We start from the raw sequence: 21774 nt of genomic DNA on the forward strand, positions 1-21774 counted from the left end.
TACGAGTACTGGTAAGGTACACATCAATTACATGTATACCATATATACCTTTGGTGTTGCCGGCCTTCTTGTCCGCTAAGTATTTGGGGCAGTTCCGCTTCCAGTGACCACTTCCCTTGCAATAAAAGCACTCAGTCTCAGGCTTGGGTCCATTCTTCGACTTCTTCCCAGTAACTGGCTTACCGGGCGCGGCAACTCCCTTGCCGTCCTTCTTGAAGTTCTTATTACCCTTGCCTTTCTTGAACTTAGTGGTTTTATTCACCATCAACACTTGATGTTCCTTTCTGATCTCTACCTCCGCTGATTTCAGCATTGAATATACCTCAGGAATGGTCTTTTCCATCCCCTGCATATTGAAGTTCATCACAAAGCTCTTGTAGCTTGGTGGAAGCGACTGGAGGATTCTGTCAATGACCGCGTCATCCGGGAGATTGACTCCCAGCTGAGACAAGCGGTTATGTAACCCAGACATTCTGAGTATGTGCTCACTAACAGAACTATTTCCCTCCATTTTACAGCTGAAGAACTTGTCGGAGACTTCATATCTCCCGACCCGGGCATGAGCTTGGAAAACCATTTTCAGCTCTTCGAACATCTCATATGCTCCATGCTTCTCAAAACGCTTTTGGAGCCCCGGTTCTAAGCTGTAAAGCATGCCGCACTGAATGAGGGAGTAATCATCAGCACGTGATTGCCAAGCGTTCATAACGTCTTGGTTCTCTGGGATTGGTGCTTCACCTAGCGGTGCTTCTAGGACATAATCTTTCTTGGCAGCTATGAGGATGATCCTCAGGTTCCGGACCCAGTCCGTATAGTTGCTGCCATCATCTTTCAGCTTGGTTTTCTCTAGGAACGCGTTGAAGTTGAGGACAACGTGGGCCATTTGATCTACAAGACATATTGTAAAGATTTTAGACTAAGTTCATGATAATTAAGTTCATATAATCAAATTATTCAATGAACCCCCACTCAGATAGACATCCCTCTCGTCATCTAAGTGAAACATGATCCGAGTTAACTAGGCCGTGTCCGATCATCACGTGAGACGGACTAGTCAAGATCGGTGAACATCTCCATGTTGACCGCATCTTCTATACGACTCATGCTCGACCTTTTGGTCCTCCGTGTTCCGAGGCCATGTCTGTACATGCCAGGCTCGTCAAGTCAACCTAAGTGTATTGCGTGTGTTCTGAGGCCATGTCTGTACATGCTAGGCTCGTCAACACCCGTTGTATGCGAACGTTAGAATCTATCACACCCGATCATCACGTGGTGCTTCGAAACAACGAACCTTCGCAACGGTGCACAGTTAGGGGGAACACTTTCTTGAAATTATCATAAGGGATCATCTTACTTACTACCGTCGTTCTAAGCAAATAAGATGCAAAACATGATAAACATCACATGCAATCAAATAGTGACATGATATGGCCAATATCATTTTGCTCCTTTGATCTCCATCTTCGGGGCACCATGATCATCTTCGTCACCGGCATGACACCATGATCTCCATCATCATGATCTCCATCATTGTGTCTTCATGAAGTTGTCACGCCAACGATTACTTCTACTTCTATGGCTAACGCGTTTAGCAACAAAGTAAAGTAATTTACATGGCGTTATTCAATGACACGCAGGTCATACAAAAAATAAAGACAACTCCTATGGCTCCTGCCGGTTGTCATACTCATCGACATGCAAGTCGTGATTCCTATTACAAGAATATGATCAATCTCATACATCACATATATCATTCATCACATCTTCTGGCCATATCACATCACATAGCACATGCTGCAAAAACAAGTTAGACGTCCTCTAATTGTTGTTGCAAGTTTTTACGTGGCTTGTATAGGTTTCTAGCAAGAACGTTTCTTACCTACGTAAAACCACAATGTGATATGCCAATTTCTATTTACCCTTCATACGGACCCTTTTCATCGAATCCGTTCCGACTAAAGTGGGAGAGACAGACACCCGCTAGCCACCTTATGCAACTAGTGCATGTCAGTCGGTGGAACCTGTCTCACGTAAGCGTACGTGTAAGGTCGGTCCGGGCCGCTTCATCCCACAATACCGCCGAAACAAGATAAGACTAGTAGCGGCAAGAAGAATTGGCAACATCTACGCCCACAACTGCTTTGTGTTCTACTCGTGCATAGTAACTACGCATAGGCCTGGCTCTGATACCACTGTTGGGGATCGTAGCAGAATTTTAAAATTTTCCTACGCATCACCAAGATCCATCTATGGAGTATACTAGCAACGAGGGGAAAGGAGTGCATCTACATACCCTTGTAGATCGCGAGCGGAAGCGTTCTAATGAACGGGGTTGATGGAGTCGTACTCGCCGTGATCCAAATCACCGATGACCGAGTGCCGAACGGATGGCACCTCCGCGTTCAACACACGTACGGAGCAGCGACGTCTCCTCCTTCTTGATCCAGCAAGGGGGAAGGAGAGGTTGAATGAGATCCAGCAGCACGACGGCGTGGTGGTGGAAGTAGCGGGATCTCGGCACGGCTTCGCCAAGCTTCTGCGAGAGGGAGAGGTGTTGCAGGGGGAGAGGGAGGCGCCAGGGGCTGTGGTGCTGCTGCCCTCCCTCCCCCCACTATTTATAGGACCCCTGGGGGGCGCCGGCCCTGGGAGATCAGATCTCCAAGGGGGGGCGGCGGCCAAGGGGGAAGGGGGGTGGCTTCCCCCCAAGCCAAGTGGGGCGCCCCCACCCCTAGGGTTTCCAACCCTAGGCGTAGGGGGAGGCCCAAGGGGGGGGGCGCCCCAGCCCACTAAGGGCTGGTTCCCTTCCCACTTCAGCCCATGGGGCCCTCCGGGATAGGTGGCCCCACCCGGTGGACCCCCGGGATCCTTCCGGTGGTCCCGGTACAATACCGATAACCCCCGAAACTTTCCCGGTGGCCGAAACTGGACTTCCTATATATAATTCTTCACCTCCGGACCATTCCGAAACTCCTCGTGACATCCGGGATCTCATCCGGGACTCCGAACAACTTTCGGGTTTCCGCATACTAATATCTCTACAACCCTAGCGTCACCGAACCTTAAGTGTGTAGACCCTACGGGTTCGGGAGACATGCAGACATGACCGAGACACCTCTCCGGTCAATAACCAACAGCAGGATCTGGATACCCATGTTGGCTCCCACATGTTCCACGATGATCTCATCGGATGAACCACGATGTCGAGGATTCAATCAATCCCGTATACAATTCCCTTTGTCAATCGATATGTTACTTGCCCGAGATTCGATCGTCGGTATCCCAATACCTTGTTCAATCTCGTTACCGGCAAGTCTCTTTACTCGTACCGTAATGCATGATCCCGTGGCTAACTCCTTAGTCACATTGAGCTCATTATGACGATGCATTACCGAGTGGGCCCAGAGATACCTCTCCGTCATACGGAGTGACAAATCCCAGTCTCGATCCGTGCCAACTCAACAGACACTTTCGGAGATACCCGTAGTGTACCTTTATAGTCACCCAGTTACGTTGTGACGTTTGGCACACCCAAAGCACTCCTACGGTATCCGGGAGTTGCACGATCTCATGGTCTAAGGAAAAGATACTTGACATTGGAAAAGCTCTAGCAAACGAACTACACGATCTTTGAGCTATGCTTAGGATTGGGTCTTGTCCATCACATCATTCTCCTAATGATGTGATCCCGTTATCAATGACATCCAATGTCCATAGTCAGGAAACCATGACTATCTGTTGATCAACGAGCTAGTCAACTAGAGGCTTACTAGGGACACGTTGTGGTCTATGTATTCACACATGTATTACGATTTCCGGATAACACAATTATAGCATGAACAATAGACAATTATCATGAACAAGGAAATATAATAATAACCATTTATTATTGCCTCTAGGGCATATTTCCAACAAACGTCACTACACCACGACACTCAAATCAGCGTCAGACAATCTGTCGCCATAGGTCACCTAAGGCGACACATTTGGTGTCGGCACAGAACTTTGGCGACGGAAGGGAGCTGTCGCCTATAGTCCTGCCGGGAAAGGTCATTGCCAACAGAAAGTATGCCAGCATTGGTGATATTTACGCCGACAGGCATTTCTACAGCGACAGACAACTTTATGCCGACAGTTTGTCTGTCACCACGCTATGTCGACGGATTGTTCGATGCCATAGATACGCCGACAATCTTTCTGATACTACGTGTGCCGACAGATAGTGCATCACCCATTTCTATTCCGACAGTTTATCTGCCAATGTGTTATACCAACAGATAATCTGACATGTAGCAATTCTACCGACACACTTGGTGCAAGGGTTATACATTTCAGCATAAATGCAAATGCACCTATTAACATGAAATTAAAATCATAATATTCAATTCATGTTCACTATGCAATACAATTGCACTGTTCTGTTCATCAGATTCATTCAGCATATATAAATGATTCCAAATGCACTCTTCCATTCATCACAAGATAACAGCCAGTGCATTCATCCAACATATATAGAAGATTCACTAGTTTTCTTCACTCAAGTTAGCTACAGCCATTAAGAAAATACCCAAGTCGACATTCAGGTCATGGCCTGTTACAAAATAAGATGAGAAAGTTCTCAAGAGATCAATCGTTCGATCACTTGGAAGATTCACTACTACAAAATATTATGGAAGATACCCAGTCTTTAATCAAGCAGACATCAACTTCCATATGTACAAAATGCGTCGACCATGTTCCATGTTACGGACAAAAGCGATCAGCGGAACATCCTAGATCAACTTCAGTACTTGCTACTTTCTCCCATTTGTCCCTGCAAAAGAACTTGTATCTTTGAGCAATCTTAGAAACTGAGAACAACAAAATGAAGTCAGGATGGAAGAGACATGATTTTCTGGACCATAATACTGTACAAAATGCTATATATTTCAGTCCAAAAGAAATGATAAAAAATAGTATGCCGACTGCTGCTACAAGTTATGTATAACAACAGAGATGTTCTATATTTTCAGTCTAAAAAAGATGATATTTTCAGTCCTAAATGTGGTTTCTCTAATTGGTTCGCTGTAGCTTTTTTGAGAATTGGTTCTATTGTACTAGCTGCTAGCATGCTACATGCTGGACCATGGACAACCTTTCTCTCTTTCTTTTAGGATAAGGAAAGCCTTTCTCGAACCAATAAAAACTCCATAGAAGATCTTAACTCTCTCATGTTTTCCCCATTCTCCCTAGGAAAGAATGAGGAACCAGAAATAAATAAAAAACAAAATAAGCATAGAAGATTGTACGAGGACACAAACAGGTCACAGGTACATGTACTATAAAGAAGACAAAAGCACAAGTCAATTCATGTGCACACTAGCAAGCACAGCCAGCACCACTCCTCGATGAATGAAAATCAAATACTTTCGACAATAGAATTGCAAAAACATGCTGATCCACACTAATAGAGGTACTGGTAGTGGTATATAACTATATATATTATTTGCTCTCAGTTTTAAGTGTCAGACAGAGATGGTGATGTTGACAGGAATAATACCTGAATTGTGCGACGACGACAACCGTGACTTGCTGCAAGGTTTGATCTACAAAAATAACAATTAGTTAGCATCATGTGATAGTTTACACTAGCTAGGCAGGAAAATGTATATAATAAATTTTTACCCTATTTGATGGCCATGCAATGGACATGTGGTGAGCATCGCCCATTGTTTGCATCCCATCATATCCACGAGCAAGCTCGCCCAAGAACTTCACCTCCCACTATGGTGTCTTGGTTGGTTGAGATAACCATTGCCTTTGCCACAGGATCAGATCTCACCAAATGATATAATATGACATCCCTACCAACCTAAGTCATGCATCGTCTATTAGAAACATGAAGAATGGAAAACACAACACAACAAGATATATGTGTAGTTAAGAGATGAGATGATTACAAGGTCTTCTTTATCATGAGAGGCTTGAGAGGCTTGCCGGGCGATTGGAGTGGCCACATGGCTTCTAGGTGGTAAATGTGTGGCTGCAACATTATGGCTAGATGGTATACGCTTCTGGATGAACAAGCCTCTGTCTTCCTGGACTGTATCATGATGACCCTCATGTTCCTCTTCCTCATCGTCATCAACCGGTAAAATACGTGAGAACTATGGAGGGACACAAAAAGGAAACTAATTAGTGTACCTATGATTCATGTATCTTAACAGAAGTTGATAACTAAGCACTCTACCACGGGTCGAGAGACAGAATTAGGAGCCGAAGGCGTGGGCGTTTCAACACTGTGACTTCCTTGTGAAAACATGGCGTGCTGCATCTCATCGAAGCGTCGTTCCATTGCTTGCATTCTCTCCTTTAGAGTTGAAACTTCTTGTTCAGCACGTCGACGAAGTTGTATTTGCATTGCAAGCTTTGTTGGCAATTTAGCTTTTGTTCCAGGCGCGCCCACACTCTGTGGAGTTGGGACCGTACCCAACATACGGACACGTCCTGTTGGTTCCTTCTCTCCAAAAGTATGTGCATAAAGATCCCCTTCTTCAATAGAATTTCCCTCCAATTCTGGGTGGAGTTTAGCTTCAGTTTGAAGTTTCTTCTACAAGAATAAAACAAAATGAGGCACCTCAAGTTATTTCCATGATGATGAAGCCACATGCACGATATTATTACAGAAAAGAGATGATGAATGGGACATGTGACTTACAATTACTGGCACTGCTAGTGGGGTGGGAACTCCAGTTTTCTTACTTGTATGTACTTCAACAAATATTTGGTCTCTTCCTGGATAGTACCCAAGTTTCTGAGCCTGCAACCAATTTGTTTCACTAGTAACTAAAACAACCAAAACTGGTATGATACATCACTTTCAAAAAGAAGTTCTTGAGCAGTTGAGTTTACCATATCATGACCAGCAAAACTCTTGCTGCCAGCTACATGTAGCAATTTCAAATTGGAACGATTTTGTTTGTTTCTAGCACTGCTAGCCTAAAAGAGATGCAAACAGTGAGTTAAGCTAGGATATAACATGAAGACATTAGTTCAATTCCTACCCGAAGTAAAACAATTTGTGCCTTACCTCAGATTCTGGTTTTCTCCACTGATCGATAAGTTGTATCCAATAGTCCTTTTGAATTCTTTCATCACGTCTTTCCATAAGTTCCTCATCTGTCAATGTGGCATCAAACTTCTCCTTTAGGTCTGACTTAAATTCTCTCCATTTCTTTGCAGCTGCAGTCATAAAGTAATCGAAAGCAACTTCATCCACCTCAAAATATGACTGCACACACATGAAAAAGAAGCCATTTAGTGAAAGCCAGCTAGCAAAAATAGAGACTATAGGAAAACATATTTTGACAATCTGAACTACCTTTATGTCATCCCATAGCTTCAACTTTAACTCGGGATCAACATATCTCCAGTCCTCAATTAGCACCGACAATTGCTTCCTTACCAATGTTCCAATGAAATTACCAAATGTTTTACCATTGCTACCAACAGGCTGACCAAACTCATTTAGTTCAACCTTTTGTTTTGGTTGGTCTCTATCATATATCTTCCTTAATTCGGTGGGACCCCTTCCTCTCTTCTTTTTTTGGTGTATAGTCACAACTGAAGCATTTTCTTTACAATGCAAAAGGAATGAGTGAGAATCTGAAGTCATAAATCTAAATACATGGTCACACTCAAAAAACTTGTAATGCAAATATAAAGACATAAATCTTAGTGCAAATTGGCACTCATAACTCTTATGTGTGCAGGAAATGAACAAGTTTAGTGCAGGAAATGAACAAGTTTAGTGAGAAATGAGAATGATGGAGAAACACTAGAATACCTTGAATGTCATCTAAGCCATGTCCTATGGGTTCATTATTTGGATCTTCAGCATCATGGTTTAAGCCATAGATTACACCCTCCATTTGCAACTTCACTTATGCAGTTATTTGCCTAGGAAAAAAGCATAAATATGTGTGAAAGATGGTACACAATGCTTCATCCAATGCTTGTGAACAATGAGAAGTACATTGAATGTAAACAATGAGAAGTACACAACCTTTTTCCTTTTCCTGGGTGGTTGTGATGAACCTTTCTCAGTGGGATTCTTGTTTCCTCCCAATGCTTCATTCCTTTTAAGTTCTATAAGAGCTCTCACATTTCTCTCATTTTCTGCAATATTTGCAAGCCTCGTAGTTTCATCAAGTAGAGGGACCTCGCTTCCTCCTCTTGTTCCTACCATCTTTTTTTCCTGTAAGTGACAAATGTTAGAACAAGATGCTTAACAGACAATATTGGATAAATATGCATAGCAAGGAGATTAAAACACAAGGCAACAAAAAAATGCAAATGCCCCTTACTTTCTAGATTTTTTAGCATACACAATTCTCCCATCTCTGTCTGTTCTAGCACAATCAATACTTTGAAGATCATCATGGAAACATGAATAGATATGTGGATCAACCATTGGCATAGCGGTCTCTACATCCTCATCTTCGGCTTCATGCATGGCATATGAGCCCCGTGGATTGTAGTGGCTAACAGTAACCCATTCATCATCAATTGGGTCTTCAACATAGAAAACTTGAGTTGCTTGCGATGCTAAAACGAAAGGCTCATCCGATATATTTTCACCAGTATTGACCAAATGCTTGAAATTCATAGAAGTTACCCCAAGGCGATCAACTTTTACCCACTTGTCTTTCCTGCGGTTGTCAACCCAATCACATTTGAAGATAACTATTTTCCCTTTATTTTCATAGTTCATCTCAAGAATTTCCTTTATGATGCCGTAAAATGTTTGGTTTCCTATTATCATATTATCAGCGTTTACTTTTTCATAACGTGTAGTCTGCGCTACTAGAGCTACACCACTATTTTGCACTGGCCTACCATCATCATAGGACTGCATATGAAAATGTAACCCATTTCTAGTATAGCTACTAAACTGTTGTGCAACTTTGAATGGCCCCTGAGCTAAAATACTTATCTCCTCTAGCACTTTGTCACCCATTTCTTCCACCTGTGAATGTAGTGTTTTTAAAATTGGATGGAACTCACTACATATATATACATCACAAAAAGAGAGAGACATGTGACCACTTACATGCTTCTTAAACCACTCATGGAAGGACTCATGCTGGACACGACTAATTTGTCGATTATTTTTAAGACCAATTGAGGAAAGATATTCCTTATGCTTGCTGCAAAGTATTCATCACTTCAACAACAAGCATAAATAAAATGCAAATTGCAAAACAAAAAAATGGACAGCTTACTTCAAATAAGGTTCTATGTGGTCATAGTTGAACAAGACATATCTATGAGCTTGAATCCAAGTCTTATTGTCCAATAACACATAATGCTTGCCAACTAATCCTCGACCAAGGTTGCTGAAGAAAGGTGTGGTACTACTAGTTTCCATACCCAAACCTTGATCATTTCTAATTTGTCGAGTAAACTGAGTTTCGCCTTTTATATACCGAGAACAGTACGTAAGAGTCTCATCAAATAAATAGCTCTTGGCAATAGATCCCTCTGGATGACTTCTAGTATGAACAAAGCCCTTACACCGGCACAAATACCTACAACGAGATAAACAAATCAAATGACAATGTCTATTTGCAGAAGCATACTATTGCTGCTACAAAAGTGGTCGGTGACCATTACCTTTCTATAGGAAACATGTTGCGAAAATGCACTGGACCAGCTATTTTTGCTTGGGCTGGAAGATGCACCATCAAGTGTACCATGATATCAAAAAAGGATGGGGGGAATATAGTCTCAAGAATGCTCAAGGTCTCAGCTATTTCAGCCTCTAGTTTTTCCATATCACTAACAGAAATAACATGTGAGTAAATCTGCTTGAAAAAATTGCTAACACGAATCAATGCTGCACTAACTTTTTCGGGCAATAGCCTTCTCACAGCAAGTGGTAGCAAATGTTGCATCAAGATGTGGTTGTCATGGCTCTTTAGCCCGATTATTTTCCTTTCCTTGACATGCACATTACCACGTATATTAGCTGCTAACCCATAAGGGAACCTAGCTCCTTTAAATACACCACAAAATAACCTCTGTTGGGCAACATTCATTTCATAAGGTGCTGGAGGTAAGTAAAATTTATCTTCTACTTCAAGTTCAACAGGATGAAGGTCACTTGTAATGTTTAGAGCTTGAAGGTCCAAGCGAGAGTTCAGATTATCCTTAGATTTCCCATCAATGCACAACAATGTGTTGATTATATTCTCACATACATTTTTTTCTATGTGCATCACGTCTAAGTTGTGACGCAGCAACAAGCTCTCCCAATATGGCAGCCTGAAAAAAATAGACTTCCTTTTCCAAACTATTAACGGCTCATCATCCTTGCGCTTCCTCTTGGTTTTCTTCTTCCCAGAAGGATCCTTCCCAAAAACGGTATGCATATCTTCCATCTGAGCAACAATTTCTGATCCAGAGAGAGGAATTGGCGCTGGCCTATGCTCAGCAATGCCATCAAAAGAATGGGTATTGGACCTAAAGGGGTGGTCTTCATGTAAGAACATGCGATGCCCCATGTAGCATGTCTTGCTACCATTATTCAGCCTAAGAGAACATGTGTCAGAATGACATTCAGGAAAAGCTCCTTCACCAGAGGTGGTACAACCAGCTGTATACCCTAGGCCCGAGAAATCATGAATGGTCCATAATATGGCAGCCTTCAAATTAAAGAACTCTTGTTTTGAAGCATCGTATGTTCTGACACCATGAAGAAACATATCTACCATATCATCAATTAACGGCTCTAGATAAACATCCATATCACTACCAGGAGCATGTTTACCAAGAATCAACTGTGAGAAAAAAATTTGATTGCTTCATGCACATCCAAGGAGGGAAGTTATAAGTGAAGGAAATATGCCCTAGAGGCAATAATAAAGTTATTATTTATTTCCTTATATCATGATAAATGTTTATTATTCATGCTAGAATTGTATTAACCGGAAACTTGATACATGTGTGAATACATAGACAAACAGAGTGTCACTAGTATGCCTCTACTTGACTAGCTCGTTGATCAAAGATGGTTATGTTTCCTAGCCATAGACATGAGTTGTCATTTGATTAACGGGATCACATCATTAGGAGAATGATGTGATTGACTTGACCCGTTCCGTTAGCTTAGCACTCGATCGTTTAGTATGTTGCTATTGCTTTCTTCATGACTTATACATGTTCCTATGACTATGAGATTATGCAACTCCCGTTTACCGGAGGAACACTTTGTGTGCTACCAAACGTCACAACGTAACTGGGTGATTATAAAGGTGCTCTACAGGTGTCTCCGAAGGTACTTGTTGGGTTGGCGTATTTCGAGATTAGGATTTGTCACTCCGATTGTCGGAGAGGTATCTCTGGGCCCACTCGGTAATGCACATCACTATAAGCCTTGCAAGCATTGCAACTAATGAGCTAGTTGCGGGATGATGTATTACGGAACGAGTAAAGAGACTTGCCGGTAACGATATTGAACTAGGTATTGAGATACCGATGATCGAATCCCGGGCAAGTAACATACCGATGACAAAGGGAACAACGTATGTTGTTATGCGGTTTGGCCGATAAAGATCTTCGTAGAATATGTGGGAGCCAATATGAGCATCCAGGTTCCGCTATTGGTTATTGACCGGAGACGTGTCTCGGTCATGTCAACATAGTTCTCGAACCCGTAGGGTCCGCACGCTTAAAGTTAGATGACGGTTATATTATGAGTTTATGTGTTTTGATGTACCGAAGGAGTTCGGAGTCCCGGATGAGATCAGGTACATGACGAGGAGTCTCGAAATGGCCGAGACGTAAAAATCGATATATTGGACGACTATTTTCGGACTTCGGAAAGGTTCCGAGTGATTCGGGTATTTATCGGAGTACCGGAGAGTTACGGGAATTCGCCGGGGAGAAGTATTGGGCCTTATTGGGCCATACGGGAATAGAGGAGAGAGGCCAAAAGGAAGGAGGCGCGCACCCCCCTCTGGTCCAAATTGGACAAGGGGTGCAGCCCCCTTTTCCTTCTCCCTTTCCCCCTCTTTCCTTCTCTCCTACTCCAACAAGGAAAGGAGGAGTCCTACTCCCGGTGGGAGTAGGACTCCCCCCTTGGCGCGCCCTCCTCTTTGGCCGGCCGCCTCCCACCTTGCTCCTTTATATACGTGGGCAGGGGGCACCCCATAGACACAACAATTGATCATTGATCTCTTAGCCGTGTGCGGTGCCCCCCTCCACCATATTACACCTCGATAATATCGTAGCGGTGCTTAGGTGAAGCCCTGCGTCAGTAGAACATCATCATCGTCACCACGCCGTCGTGCTGACGAAACTCTCCCTCAACACTCGGCTGGATCGGAGTTCGAGGGACGTCATCGAGCTGAACGTGTGCTGAACTCGGAGGTGTCATGCGTTCGGTACTTGATTGGTCGGATCGTGAAGACGTACGACTACATCAACCGCGTTGTGTTAACGTTTCCGCTTTCGGTCTACGAGGGTACGTGGACAACACTCTCCCCTCTCGTTGGTATGCATCACCATGATCTTGCGTGTGCGTAGGAATTTTTTTGAAATTACTACGTTCCCCAACAGTGGCATCCGAGCCTGGTTTTATGCGTAGATGTCATATGCATGAGTAGAACACAAGTGAGTTGTGGGCGATACAAGTCATACTGCTTACCAGCATGTCATACTTTGGTTCGGCGGTATTGTTGGATGAAGCGGCCCGGCCGACATTACGCGTACGCTTACGCGAGACTGGTTCTACCGACGTGCTTTGCACACAGGTGGCTGGCGGGTGTCAGTTTCTCCAACTTTAGTTGAACCGAGTGTGGCTACGTCCGGTCCTTGCGAAGGTTAAAACAACACCAACTTGACAAACTATCGTTGTGGTTTTGATGCGTAGGTAAGAACGATTCTTGCTAAGCCCAGTAGCAGCCACGTAAAACTTGCAACAACAAAGTAGAGGACGTCTAACTTGTTTTTGCAGGACATGTTGTGATGTGATATGGTCAAGACATGATGCTAAATTTTATTGTATGAGATGATCATGTTTTGTAACCGAGTTATCGGCAACTGGCAGGAGCCCTATGGTTGTCGCTTTATTGTATGCAATGCAATCGCCCTGTAATGCTTTACTTTATCACTAAGCGGTAGCGATAGTCGTAGAAGCATAAGATTGGCGAGACAACAACGATGCTACAATGGAGATCAAGGTGTTGCGCCGGTGACGATGGTGATCATGACGGTGCTTCGGAGATGGAGATCACAAGCACAAGATGATGATGGCCATATCATATCACTTATATTGATTGCATGTGATGTTTATCTTTTATGCATCTTATCTTGCTTTGATTGACGGTAGCATTATAAGATGATCTCTCACTAAATTTCAAGATAAAAGTGTTCTCCCTGAGTATGCACCGTTGCCAAAGTTCGTCGTGCCCAGACACCACGTGATGATCGGGTGTGATAAGCTCTACGTCCATCTACAACGGGTGCAAGCCAGTTTTGCACACGCAGAATACTCAGGTTAAACTTGACGAGCCTAGCATATGCAGATATGGCCTCGGAACACTGAGACCGAAAGGTCGAGCGTGAATCATATAGTAGATATGATCAACATAGTGATGTTCACCATTGAAAACTACTCCATTTCACGTGATGATCGAACATGGTTTAGTTGATACGGATCACGTGATCACTTAGAGGATTAGAGGGATGTCAATCTAAGTGGGAGTTCTTAAGTATATGATTAATTGAACTTAAATTTATCATGAACTTAGTCCTGATAGTATTTTGCAAATTATGTTGTAGATCAATAGCTCGCGTTGTTGCTTCCCTGGGTTTATTTTTGATATGTTCCTAGAGAAAAATTATGTTGAAAGATGTTAGTAGCAAAGATGCGGATTGGATCCGTGATCTGAGGATTATCCTCATTGCTGCACAGAAGAATTATGTCCTTGATGCACCGCTAGGTGACACACCTATTGCAGGAGCAGATGCAGACGTTATGAACGTTTGGCTAGCTCAATATGATGACTACTTGATAGTTTAGTGCACCATGCTTAACGGCTTTGAATCGGGACTTCAAAGACGTTTTGAACGTCATGGACCATATGAGATGTTCCAGGAGTTGAAGTTAATATTTCAAGCAAATACCCGAGTTGAGAGATATGAAGTCTCCAACAAGTTCTATAGCTAAAAGATGGAGGAGAATAGCTCAAGCAGTGAGCATGTGCTCAGATTGTCTGGGTACTACAATCACTTGATTAAGTGGGAGTTAATCTTCCAGATAAAATAGTGATTGACAGAATTCTCTAGTCACCATCACCAAGTTAGTAGAACTTCGTGATGAACTATAGTATACAAGGGATGACGAAAGTAATTCCCGAGCTCTTCATGATGCTGAAATCGACGAAGGTAGAAATCAAGAAAAACATCAAGTGTTGATGGTTGACGAGACCACTAGTTTCAAGAAATGGGCAAAGGGAAGAAGGGGAACTTCAAGAAGAACGGCAAGCAAGTTGCTGCTCAAGTGAAGAAACCTAAGTCTGGTCCTAAGCCTGAGATTAAGTGCTTCTACTGCAAAGGGACTGGTCACTGGAAGCGGAACTACCCCAAGTATTTGGTGGATAAGAAGGATGGCAAAGTGAACAAAGGTATATTGGATATACATGTTATTGATGTGTACTTTACTAGTGTTTATAGCAACCCCTCGGCATTTGATACTGGTTCAGTTGCTAAGAGTAGTAACTCGAAACGGGAGTTGCAGAATAAACAAAGACTAGTAAAAGGCGAGGTGACGATGTGTGTTGGAAGTAGTTCCAAGATTGATATGATCATCATCGCACACTCCCTATACTTTCGGGATTAGTGGTGAAACTAAATAAGTGTTATTTGGTGTTTGCGTTGAGCATGAATATGATTTGATCATGTTTGTTGCAATACGGTTATTCATTTAAATTAGAGAATAATTGTTGTTCTGTTTACATGATAAAAACCTTCTATGGTCATACACCCAATAAAATGGTTTGTTGGATCTCGATCGTAGTGATACACATATTCATAATAATGAAGCCAAAAGATGCAAAGTTAATAATGATAGTGCAACTTATTTGTGGCACTGCCGTTTAGGTCATATTAGTGTAAAGCGCATGAAGAAACTCCATACTGATGGGATTTTGGAATCACTTGATTATGAATCACTTGATGCTTGCGAACCGTGCCTCATGGGCAAGATGACTAAAACGCCGTTCTCCAGAACTATGGAGAGAGCAACAGTTTTGTTGGAAATCATACATACAGATGTATGTGCTCCGATGAATATTGAGGCTCGTAGCAGGTATCATTATTTTCTGACCTTCACAGATGATTTGAGCAAATATGGGTATATCTACTTAATGAAACAGAAGTCTGAAACATTTGAAAAGTTCATATAATTTCAGAGTGAAGTGGAAAATCATCGTAACAAGAAAATAAAGTTTCTACGATATGATCGTGGAGAAGAGTATTTGAGTTACGAGCTTGACCTTCAGTTAAAACAATGTGAAATAGTTTCACTACTCACGCCACCTGGAACACCATAGTGTAATGGTGTGTCCGAACATCGTAACCATACTTTATTAGATATGGTGCGATATATGATGTCTCTTACCGATCTACCACTATCGTTTTGGGGTTATGCATTAGAGACAGCTGCATTCACGTTAAATAGGGTACCATCTAAATCCGTTGAGATGACATCTTATGAACTGTGGTTTGGCAAGAAACCAAAGTTGTCGTTTCTTAAAGTTTGAGGTTGCAATTCTTATGTGAAAAAGGTTTCAACCTGATAAGCTCGAACCCAAATCGGAGAAATGTGTCTTCATAGGATACCCAAAGGAGCCAGTTGGGTACACCTTCTATCACAGATCCGAAGGCAAGACATTCATTGCTAAGAATGGATCCTTTCTAGAGAAGGAGTTTCTCTCGAAAGAAGTGAGTGGGAGGAAAGTAGAACTTGATGAGGTAATTGTACCTGCTCCCTTATTGAAAAGTAGTTCATCGCAGAAACTAGTTTCTGTGATGCCTATACCAATTAGTGAGGAAGTTAATGATGATGATCATGGAACTTCAGATCAAGTTATTACTGAACCTCGTAGGTCAGCCAGAGTAAGATCCGCACCAGAGTGGTACGGTAATCCTATTCTAGAGGTTATGTTACTAGACCATGACGAACCTACGAACTATGAGGAAGCGATGATGAGCCCAGATTCCGCAAATTGGCTTGAGGCCATGAAATCTGAGATGAGATCCATGTATGAGAACAAAGTATGGACTTTGATTGACTTGCCCAATGATCGGCGAGCCATTGGGATTAAATGGATCTTCAAGAGGAAGACGGACGCTGATAGTAGTGTTACTATCTACAAAGCTAGAATTGTCGCAAAAGGTTTTCGACAAGTTTAAGGTGTTGACTACGATGAGAGTTTCTCACTCGTATCTATGCTTAAGTCTGTCCGAATCATGTTAGCAATTGCCGCATTTTATGAAATCTGGCAAATGGATAAACAAAACTGCATTCCTTAATGGATTTATTAAAGAAGAGTTGTATATGATGCAACCAGAAGGTTTTGTCAATCCTAAAGGTGCTAACAAAATATGCAAGCTCCAGCGATCCATCTATGGACTGGTGCAAGCATCTCGGAGTTGGAATATACGCTTTGATAAGTTGATCAAAGGATATAGTTTTATACAGACTTGCGGTGAAGCCTGTATTTACAAGAAAGTGAGTGGGAGCACTACAACATTTCTGATAAGTATATGTGAATGACATATTGTTGATCGGAAATAATGTAGAATTATTCTGCAAAGCATAAAGGAGTGTTTGAAAGGAGTTTTTCAAAGAAAGACCTCGGTGAAGCTGCTTACATATTGAGCATCAAGATCTATAGAGATAGATCAAGACGCTTGATAAGTTTTTTCAATGAGTACATACCTTAACAAGATTTTGAAGTGGTTCAAAATGGAACAGTCAAAGAAAGAGTTTCTTTCCTGTATTACAAGGTGTGAAATTGAGTAAGACTCAAAGCCCGACCACGGCAGAAGATAGAAAAAGAATGAAAGTCATTCCATATGCCTCGGCCATAGGTTCTATAAAGTATGCCATGTTGTGTACCAGATCTATTGTATACCCTACACTGATTTTGGCAAGTGAGTACAATAGTGATCTAGGAGTAGATCACTGGACAGCGGTCAAAATTATCCTTACTGGAATAAGGATATGTTTCTCGATTATGGAAGTGATAAAAGGTTCGTCATAAAGGGTTACGTCGATGCAAGTTTTGACACTAATCTAGGTGACTCTAAGTCTCGGTCTAGATACATATTGAAAGTGGGAGCAATTAGCTAGAGTAGCTCCGTCCAAAGCATTGTAGACATAGAAATTTGCAAAATACTTACGGATCTGAATGTGACAGACCCGTTGACTAAAATTATCTCACAAGCAAAACATGATCACACCTTAATACTCTTTGGGTGTTAATCACATAGCGATGTGAACTAGATTACCGACTCTAGTAAACCCTTTGGGTGTTGGTCACATGACGATGTGAACTATGGGTGTTAATCACATGGTGATGTGAACTATTGATGTTAAATCACATGGCGATGTGAACTAGATTATTGACTCTAGTGCAAGTGGGAGACTGAAGGAAATATGCCCTAGAGGCAATAATAAAGTTATTATTTATTTCCTTATATCATGATAAATGTTTATTATTCATGCTAGAATTGTATTAACCGGAAACTTGATACATGTGTGAATACATAGACAAACAGAGTGTCACTAGTATGCCTCTACTTGACTAGCTCGTTGATCAAAGATGGTTATGTTTCCTAGCCATAGACATCAGTTGTTATTTGATTAACGGGATCACATCATTAGGAGAATGATGTGATTGACTTGACCCGTTCCGTTAGCTTAGCACTCGATCGTTTAGTATGTTGCTATTGCTTTCTTCATGACTTATACATGTTCCTATGACTATGAGATTATGCAACTCCCGTTTACCCGAGGAACACTTTGTGTGCTACCAAACGTCACAACGTAACTGGGTGATTATAAAGGTGCTCTACAGGTGTCTCCGAAGGTACTTGTTGGGTTGGCGTATTTCGAGATTAGGATTTGTCACTCCGATTGTCGGAGAGGTATCTCTGGGCCCACTCGGTAATGCACATCACTATAAGCCTTGCAAGCATTGCAACTAATGAGCTAGTTGTGGGATGATGTATTACGGAACGAGTAAAGAGACTTGCCGGTAACGATATTGAACTAGGTATTGAGATACCGATGATCGAATCCCGGGCAAGTAACATACCGATGACAAAGGGAACAACGTATGTTGTTATGCGGTTTGACCGATAAAGATCTTCGTAGAATATGTGGGAGCCAATATGAGCATCCAGGTTCCGCTATTGGTTATTGACCGGAGACGTGTCTCGGTCATGTCTACATAGTTCTCGAACCCGTAGGGTCCGCACGCTTAAAGTTAGATGACGGTTATATTATGAGTTTATGTGTTTTGATGTACCGAAGGAGTTCGGAGTCCCGGATGAGATCAGGGACATGACGAGGAGTCTCGAAATGGCCGAGACGTAAAAATCGATATATTGGACGACTATATTCGGAGTTCGGAAAGGTTCCGAGTGATTCGGGTATTTATCGGAGTACCGGAGAGTTACGGGAATTCGCCGGGGAGAAGTATTGGGCCTTATTGGGCCATACGGGAATAGAGGAGAGAGGCCAAAAGGAAGGAGGCGCGCACCCCCCTCTGGTCCGAATTGGACAAGGGGTGCAGCCCCCTTTTCCTTCTCCCTTTCCCCCTCTTTCCTTCTCTCCTACTCCAACAAGGAAAGGAGGAGTCCTACTCCCGGTGGGAGTAGGACTCCCCCCTTGGCGCGCCCTCCTCCTTGGCCGGCCGCCTCCCACCTTGCTCCTTTATATACGTGGGCAGGGGGGCACCCCATAGACACAACAATTGATCATTGATCTCTTAGCCGTGTGCGGTGCCCCCCTCCACCATATTACACCTCGGTAATATCGTAGCGGTGCTTAGGCGAAGCCCTGCGTCGGTAGAACATCATCATCGTCACCACGCCGTCGTGCTGACAAAACTCTCCCTCAACACTCGACTGGATCGAAGTTCGAGGGACGTCATCGAGCTGAACGTGTGCTGAATACGGAAGTGCCGTGCGTTCGGTACTTGATCGGTCGGATCGTGAAGACGTACGACTACATCAACCGCGTTGTGTTAACGCTTCCGCTTTCGGTCTACGAGGGTACGTGGACAACACTCTCCCCTCTCGTTGGTATGCATCACCATGATCTTGCGTGTGCGTAGGAATTTTTTTGAAATTACTACGTTCCCCAACAATAAGGAATCAAGATAACGGGCCAAACACTATAATTCACATTATCGGATCTAAAAGGATTAAAACCATCTGCTCCATATCCAAGCCTAAAATGGCGGCTGTCCTTAGCAAAGTCCTCATGCAACTCATCAAAATACTTCCATTGAGCAGAATCAGCTGGATGCCTGCTCAAACCATCTTTTGTACGCTCTTCATCATGCCATCTAGTGAGAGCTGCTGTTTTGGAACACATAAACAACCTTTGCAGCCTTTTCTTTATTGGAAAATAACGGATAACCTTCCTAGGTACCTTGTGGACACGTTTTCCATCTAGACTCTTCTTTTCAGATTTCCATCATGATGTATTGCATATTGGACAAACATCAGCCTTAGCATGGTTTTTCCAGAAGAGGATGCAATCATGTTCACATGGATGAATTCTAACATATCCAAGTCCTAGGCATTTCACCAATTTCTTAGCTTCATTATAGTTCTTGGCTAGTAAGGACCCTTCAGGAAAAGCATCATTAAGTAGATCTAGCAGCAGGTTAAAACTTTTATCTGACCATCCACCAAGCAATTTGACATGAAGTAGTTAAATTATGAAACGTAGTTTTGAGAACTTCTTACACCCAGGATATAGCTCTTGACTAGAGTCATTTTCCAACTTTTGAAGAGCTTCTAAATATGTATCAGTCTGCTCAGAAACTGCGTCATCTTCGAAATCCCCCTCCTTATCTAAACCGCCCCCTAAGTCTCGAAGCAAATCAGAAATGTCATCCTCTTCAGGTGACTCCTCCTCAACCTCATTCTCATGAGCGTCAGGAACATTCAAGAAAGAAGAACTAGATTCTCCATGAAAAATCCAAGTTTTATACCCACGGAGAAACCCATCACATACCAGATGCTCACGCACCTCTCTTTCTTCATTCCAAAATGAGTTTGAACAGTTCTTACAAGGACATAATATTTTTTTCCGGATGAATTACTAAATGCAAAGCTTAAGAATTTTTCCACCCCTTCCAAATATACCTTTGTGTGCCTACATGTTATATAAATATGCATATGCATCAGATCAGATGTAGCTAAATAATTGCTTAGTACCCTATAACCGCTAAAAAAATTGTGTTTTACCTAGGCTCATCCATCCACCTTTTGTCCATGGTGGCTGCACCTTCACAAGTAATTCACAAACTACTAAGTGAAATATACACTCAGAGTATCGATGTTGCTGCAAAAATAGGCATTCAGTATGAACATACATATCAAATAGAGATAAACTTAAAATAGGGGCATTGAGCTTCTAAAACAGGCTAGATATGCACATAATCATGTTAATGCAAGAGAGATGTATCTGCAACTACTTGATAAAAACAGATCACACTAAGTAGGGTTCACACAACCAAATCTACATCTACTTGAAATACAAAATGAACAACAAAAAACTGAAACTCAAAGAATATCATGCAAGTCATCCAATCAGGTCTATCACACAAGCATTCTTCAATCAGGCCATTAGTGACAATGTGAACTACAGAAAGTACCTCTTTAATCTGTAGGCGGGGCGGAGGAAAGTAATCAGCCGGAACAGAAGTCACCCGTTGAGGAAGAACAACGGTGGATCCTCGCGTCTAACCCTTCTGCTTCTCCTTGCCGGTGGTAGGTGTTGCTTCTCCTCGGCGCAGCGGACGGCGCTGCAGCTCCTGGCCGGATGTGGGGGACGGCGCTATTGCTCCTCGGCGCGGCGGACGGAGCTGCAGCTCCTGGGCGGATGTGGGGGACGACGCTGCTGCTCCTCGACGCGGCGGACGGCGCTGCCGCGGCGGACGATGCTGCTTCTCCTCGGCGTGGCGGACGGAGCTGCAGCTCCTGGGTGGATGTGGGCGGGGGGATCAGAGGACGGCCGGGGTGGTCAGGGGACGGGCGGATGTGGCGCGAGGGGGGGGTCAGAGGACGGGCGGGGGGGGGGGGGGTCAGGGGACGGGCGGCAGCGTGCAGGTTGGGGACGGGCGGCGGCGTCCAGGTTGGGGAGGCGGCGACGGCGCTAGGTTTAGGTCGGGGCAGGAAGCGAGAGAAAGGGTAGGATTGGGGATCGAGGGGATATTTGGTTATGTCTTTTTTTCTTTTTTTTTCTTCTCTAGTCTGGCTCGGATGTTTCACATGGCGTGCGCATGGCTCTCTTTCCGCGCCATATTTTTTTGGTGCGGGCCAAAGCAAACAACGCCGACACTTTCTGTGTCCCCATGAATCGGCGACAGACAAAGTATCACTAAAGTCTGTATATTCCGACGGAAAATGCATCGGTGATCTGGTGGTGATTTGGGACAGATAATGTGTCATGAGGCTATATAACAGCAACATACTGTGTGTCGGCAT

The 21774-nt window shown here is 43.1% G+C and overlaps 1 protein-coding gene across 2 annotated transcripts; it reads right to left on the bottom strand.

The window, feature by feature from the left end:
- Positions 1-4392: 4392 nt before the first annotated feature.
- Positions 4393-21279, bottom strand: LOC109735515 (uncharacterized). Of its 2 annotated transcripts, XM_040389629.3 has the most exons (13): positions 20943-21279; positions 20533-20629; positions 8042-8233; positions 7823-7935; positions 7358-7611; positions 7067-7267; positions 6889-6975; positions 6695-6796; positions 6227-6586; positions 5937-6143; positions 5662-5848; positions 5537-5582; positions 4393-4810 (listed from the first exon to the last, which is right to left on the bottom strand). In XM_040389629.3, the coding sequence occupies exons 4-11, from the start codon at positions 7905-7907 to the stop codon at positions 5720-5722; spliced, it is 1425 nt and encodes a 474-aa protein (XP_040245563.1). In that variant the 5' UTR covers positions 7908-7935; positions 8042-8233; positions 20533-20629; positions 20943-21279; the 3' UTR covers positions 4393-4810; positions 5537-5582; positions 5662-5719. The 2 variants fall into 2 exon arrangements, with proteins under 2 accessions (XP_040245563.1, XP_040245559.1); XM_040389625.2 differs by lacking the exons at positions 4393-4810; positions 5537-5582; positions 5662-5848; ... (6 more) ...; positions 20533-20629; positions 20943-21279 and adding exons at positions 8343-9004; positions 9089-9185; positions 9261-9566; positions 9652-12083.
- Positions 21280-21774: the final 495 nt, after the last annotated feature.

The sequence above is a fragment of the Aegilops tauschii genome, chromosome 5 (genome assembly GCF_002575655.3).
Source record: "Aegilops tauschii subsp. strangulata cultivar AL8/78 chromosome 5, Aet v6.0, whole genome shotgun sequence".
NCBI lineage: Eukaryota > Viridiplantae > Streptophyta > Magnoliopsida > Poales > Poaceae > Aegilops > Aegilops tauschii.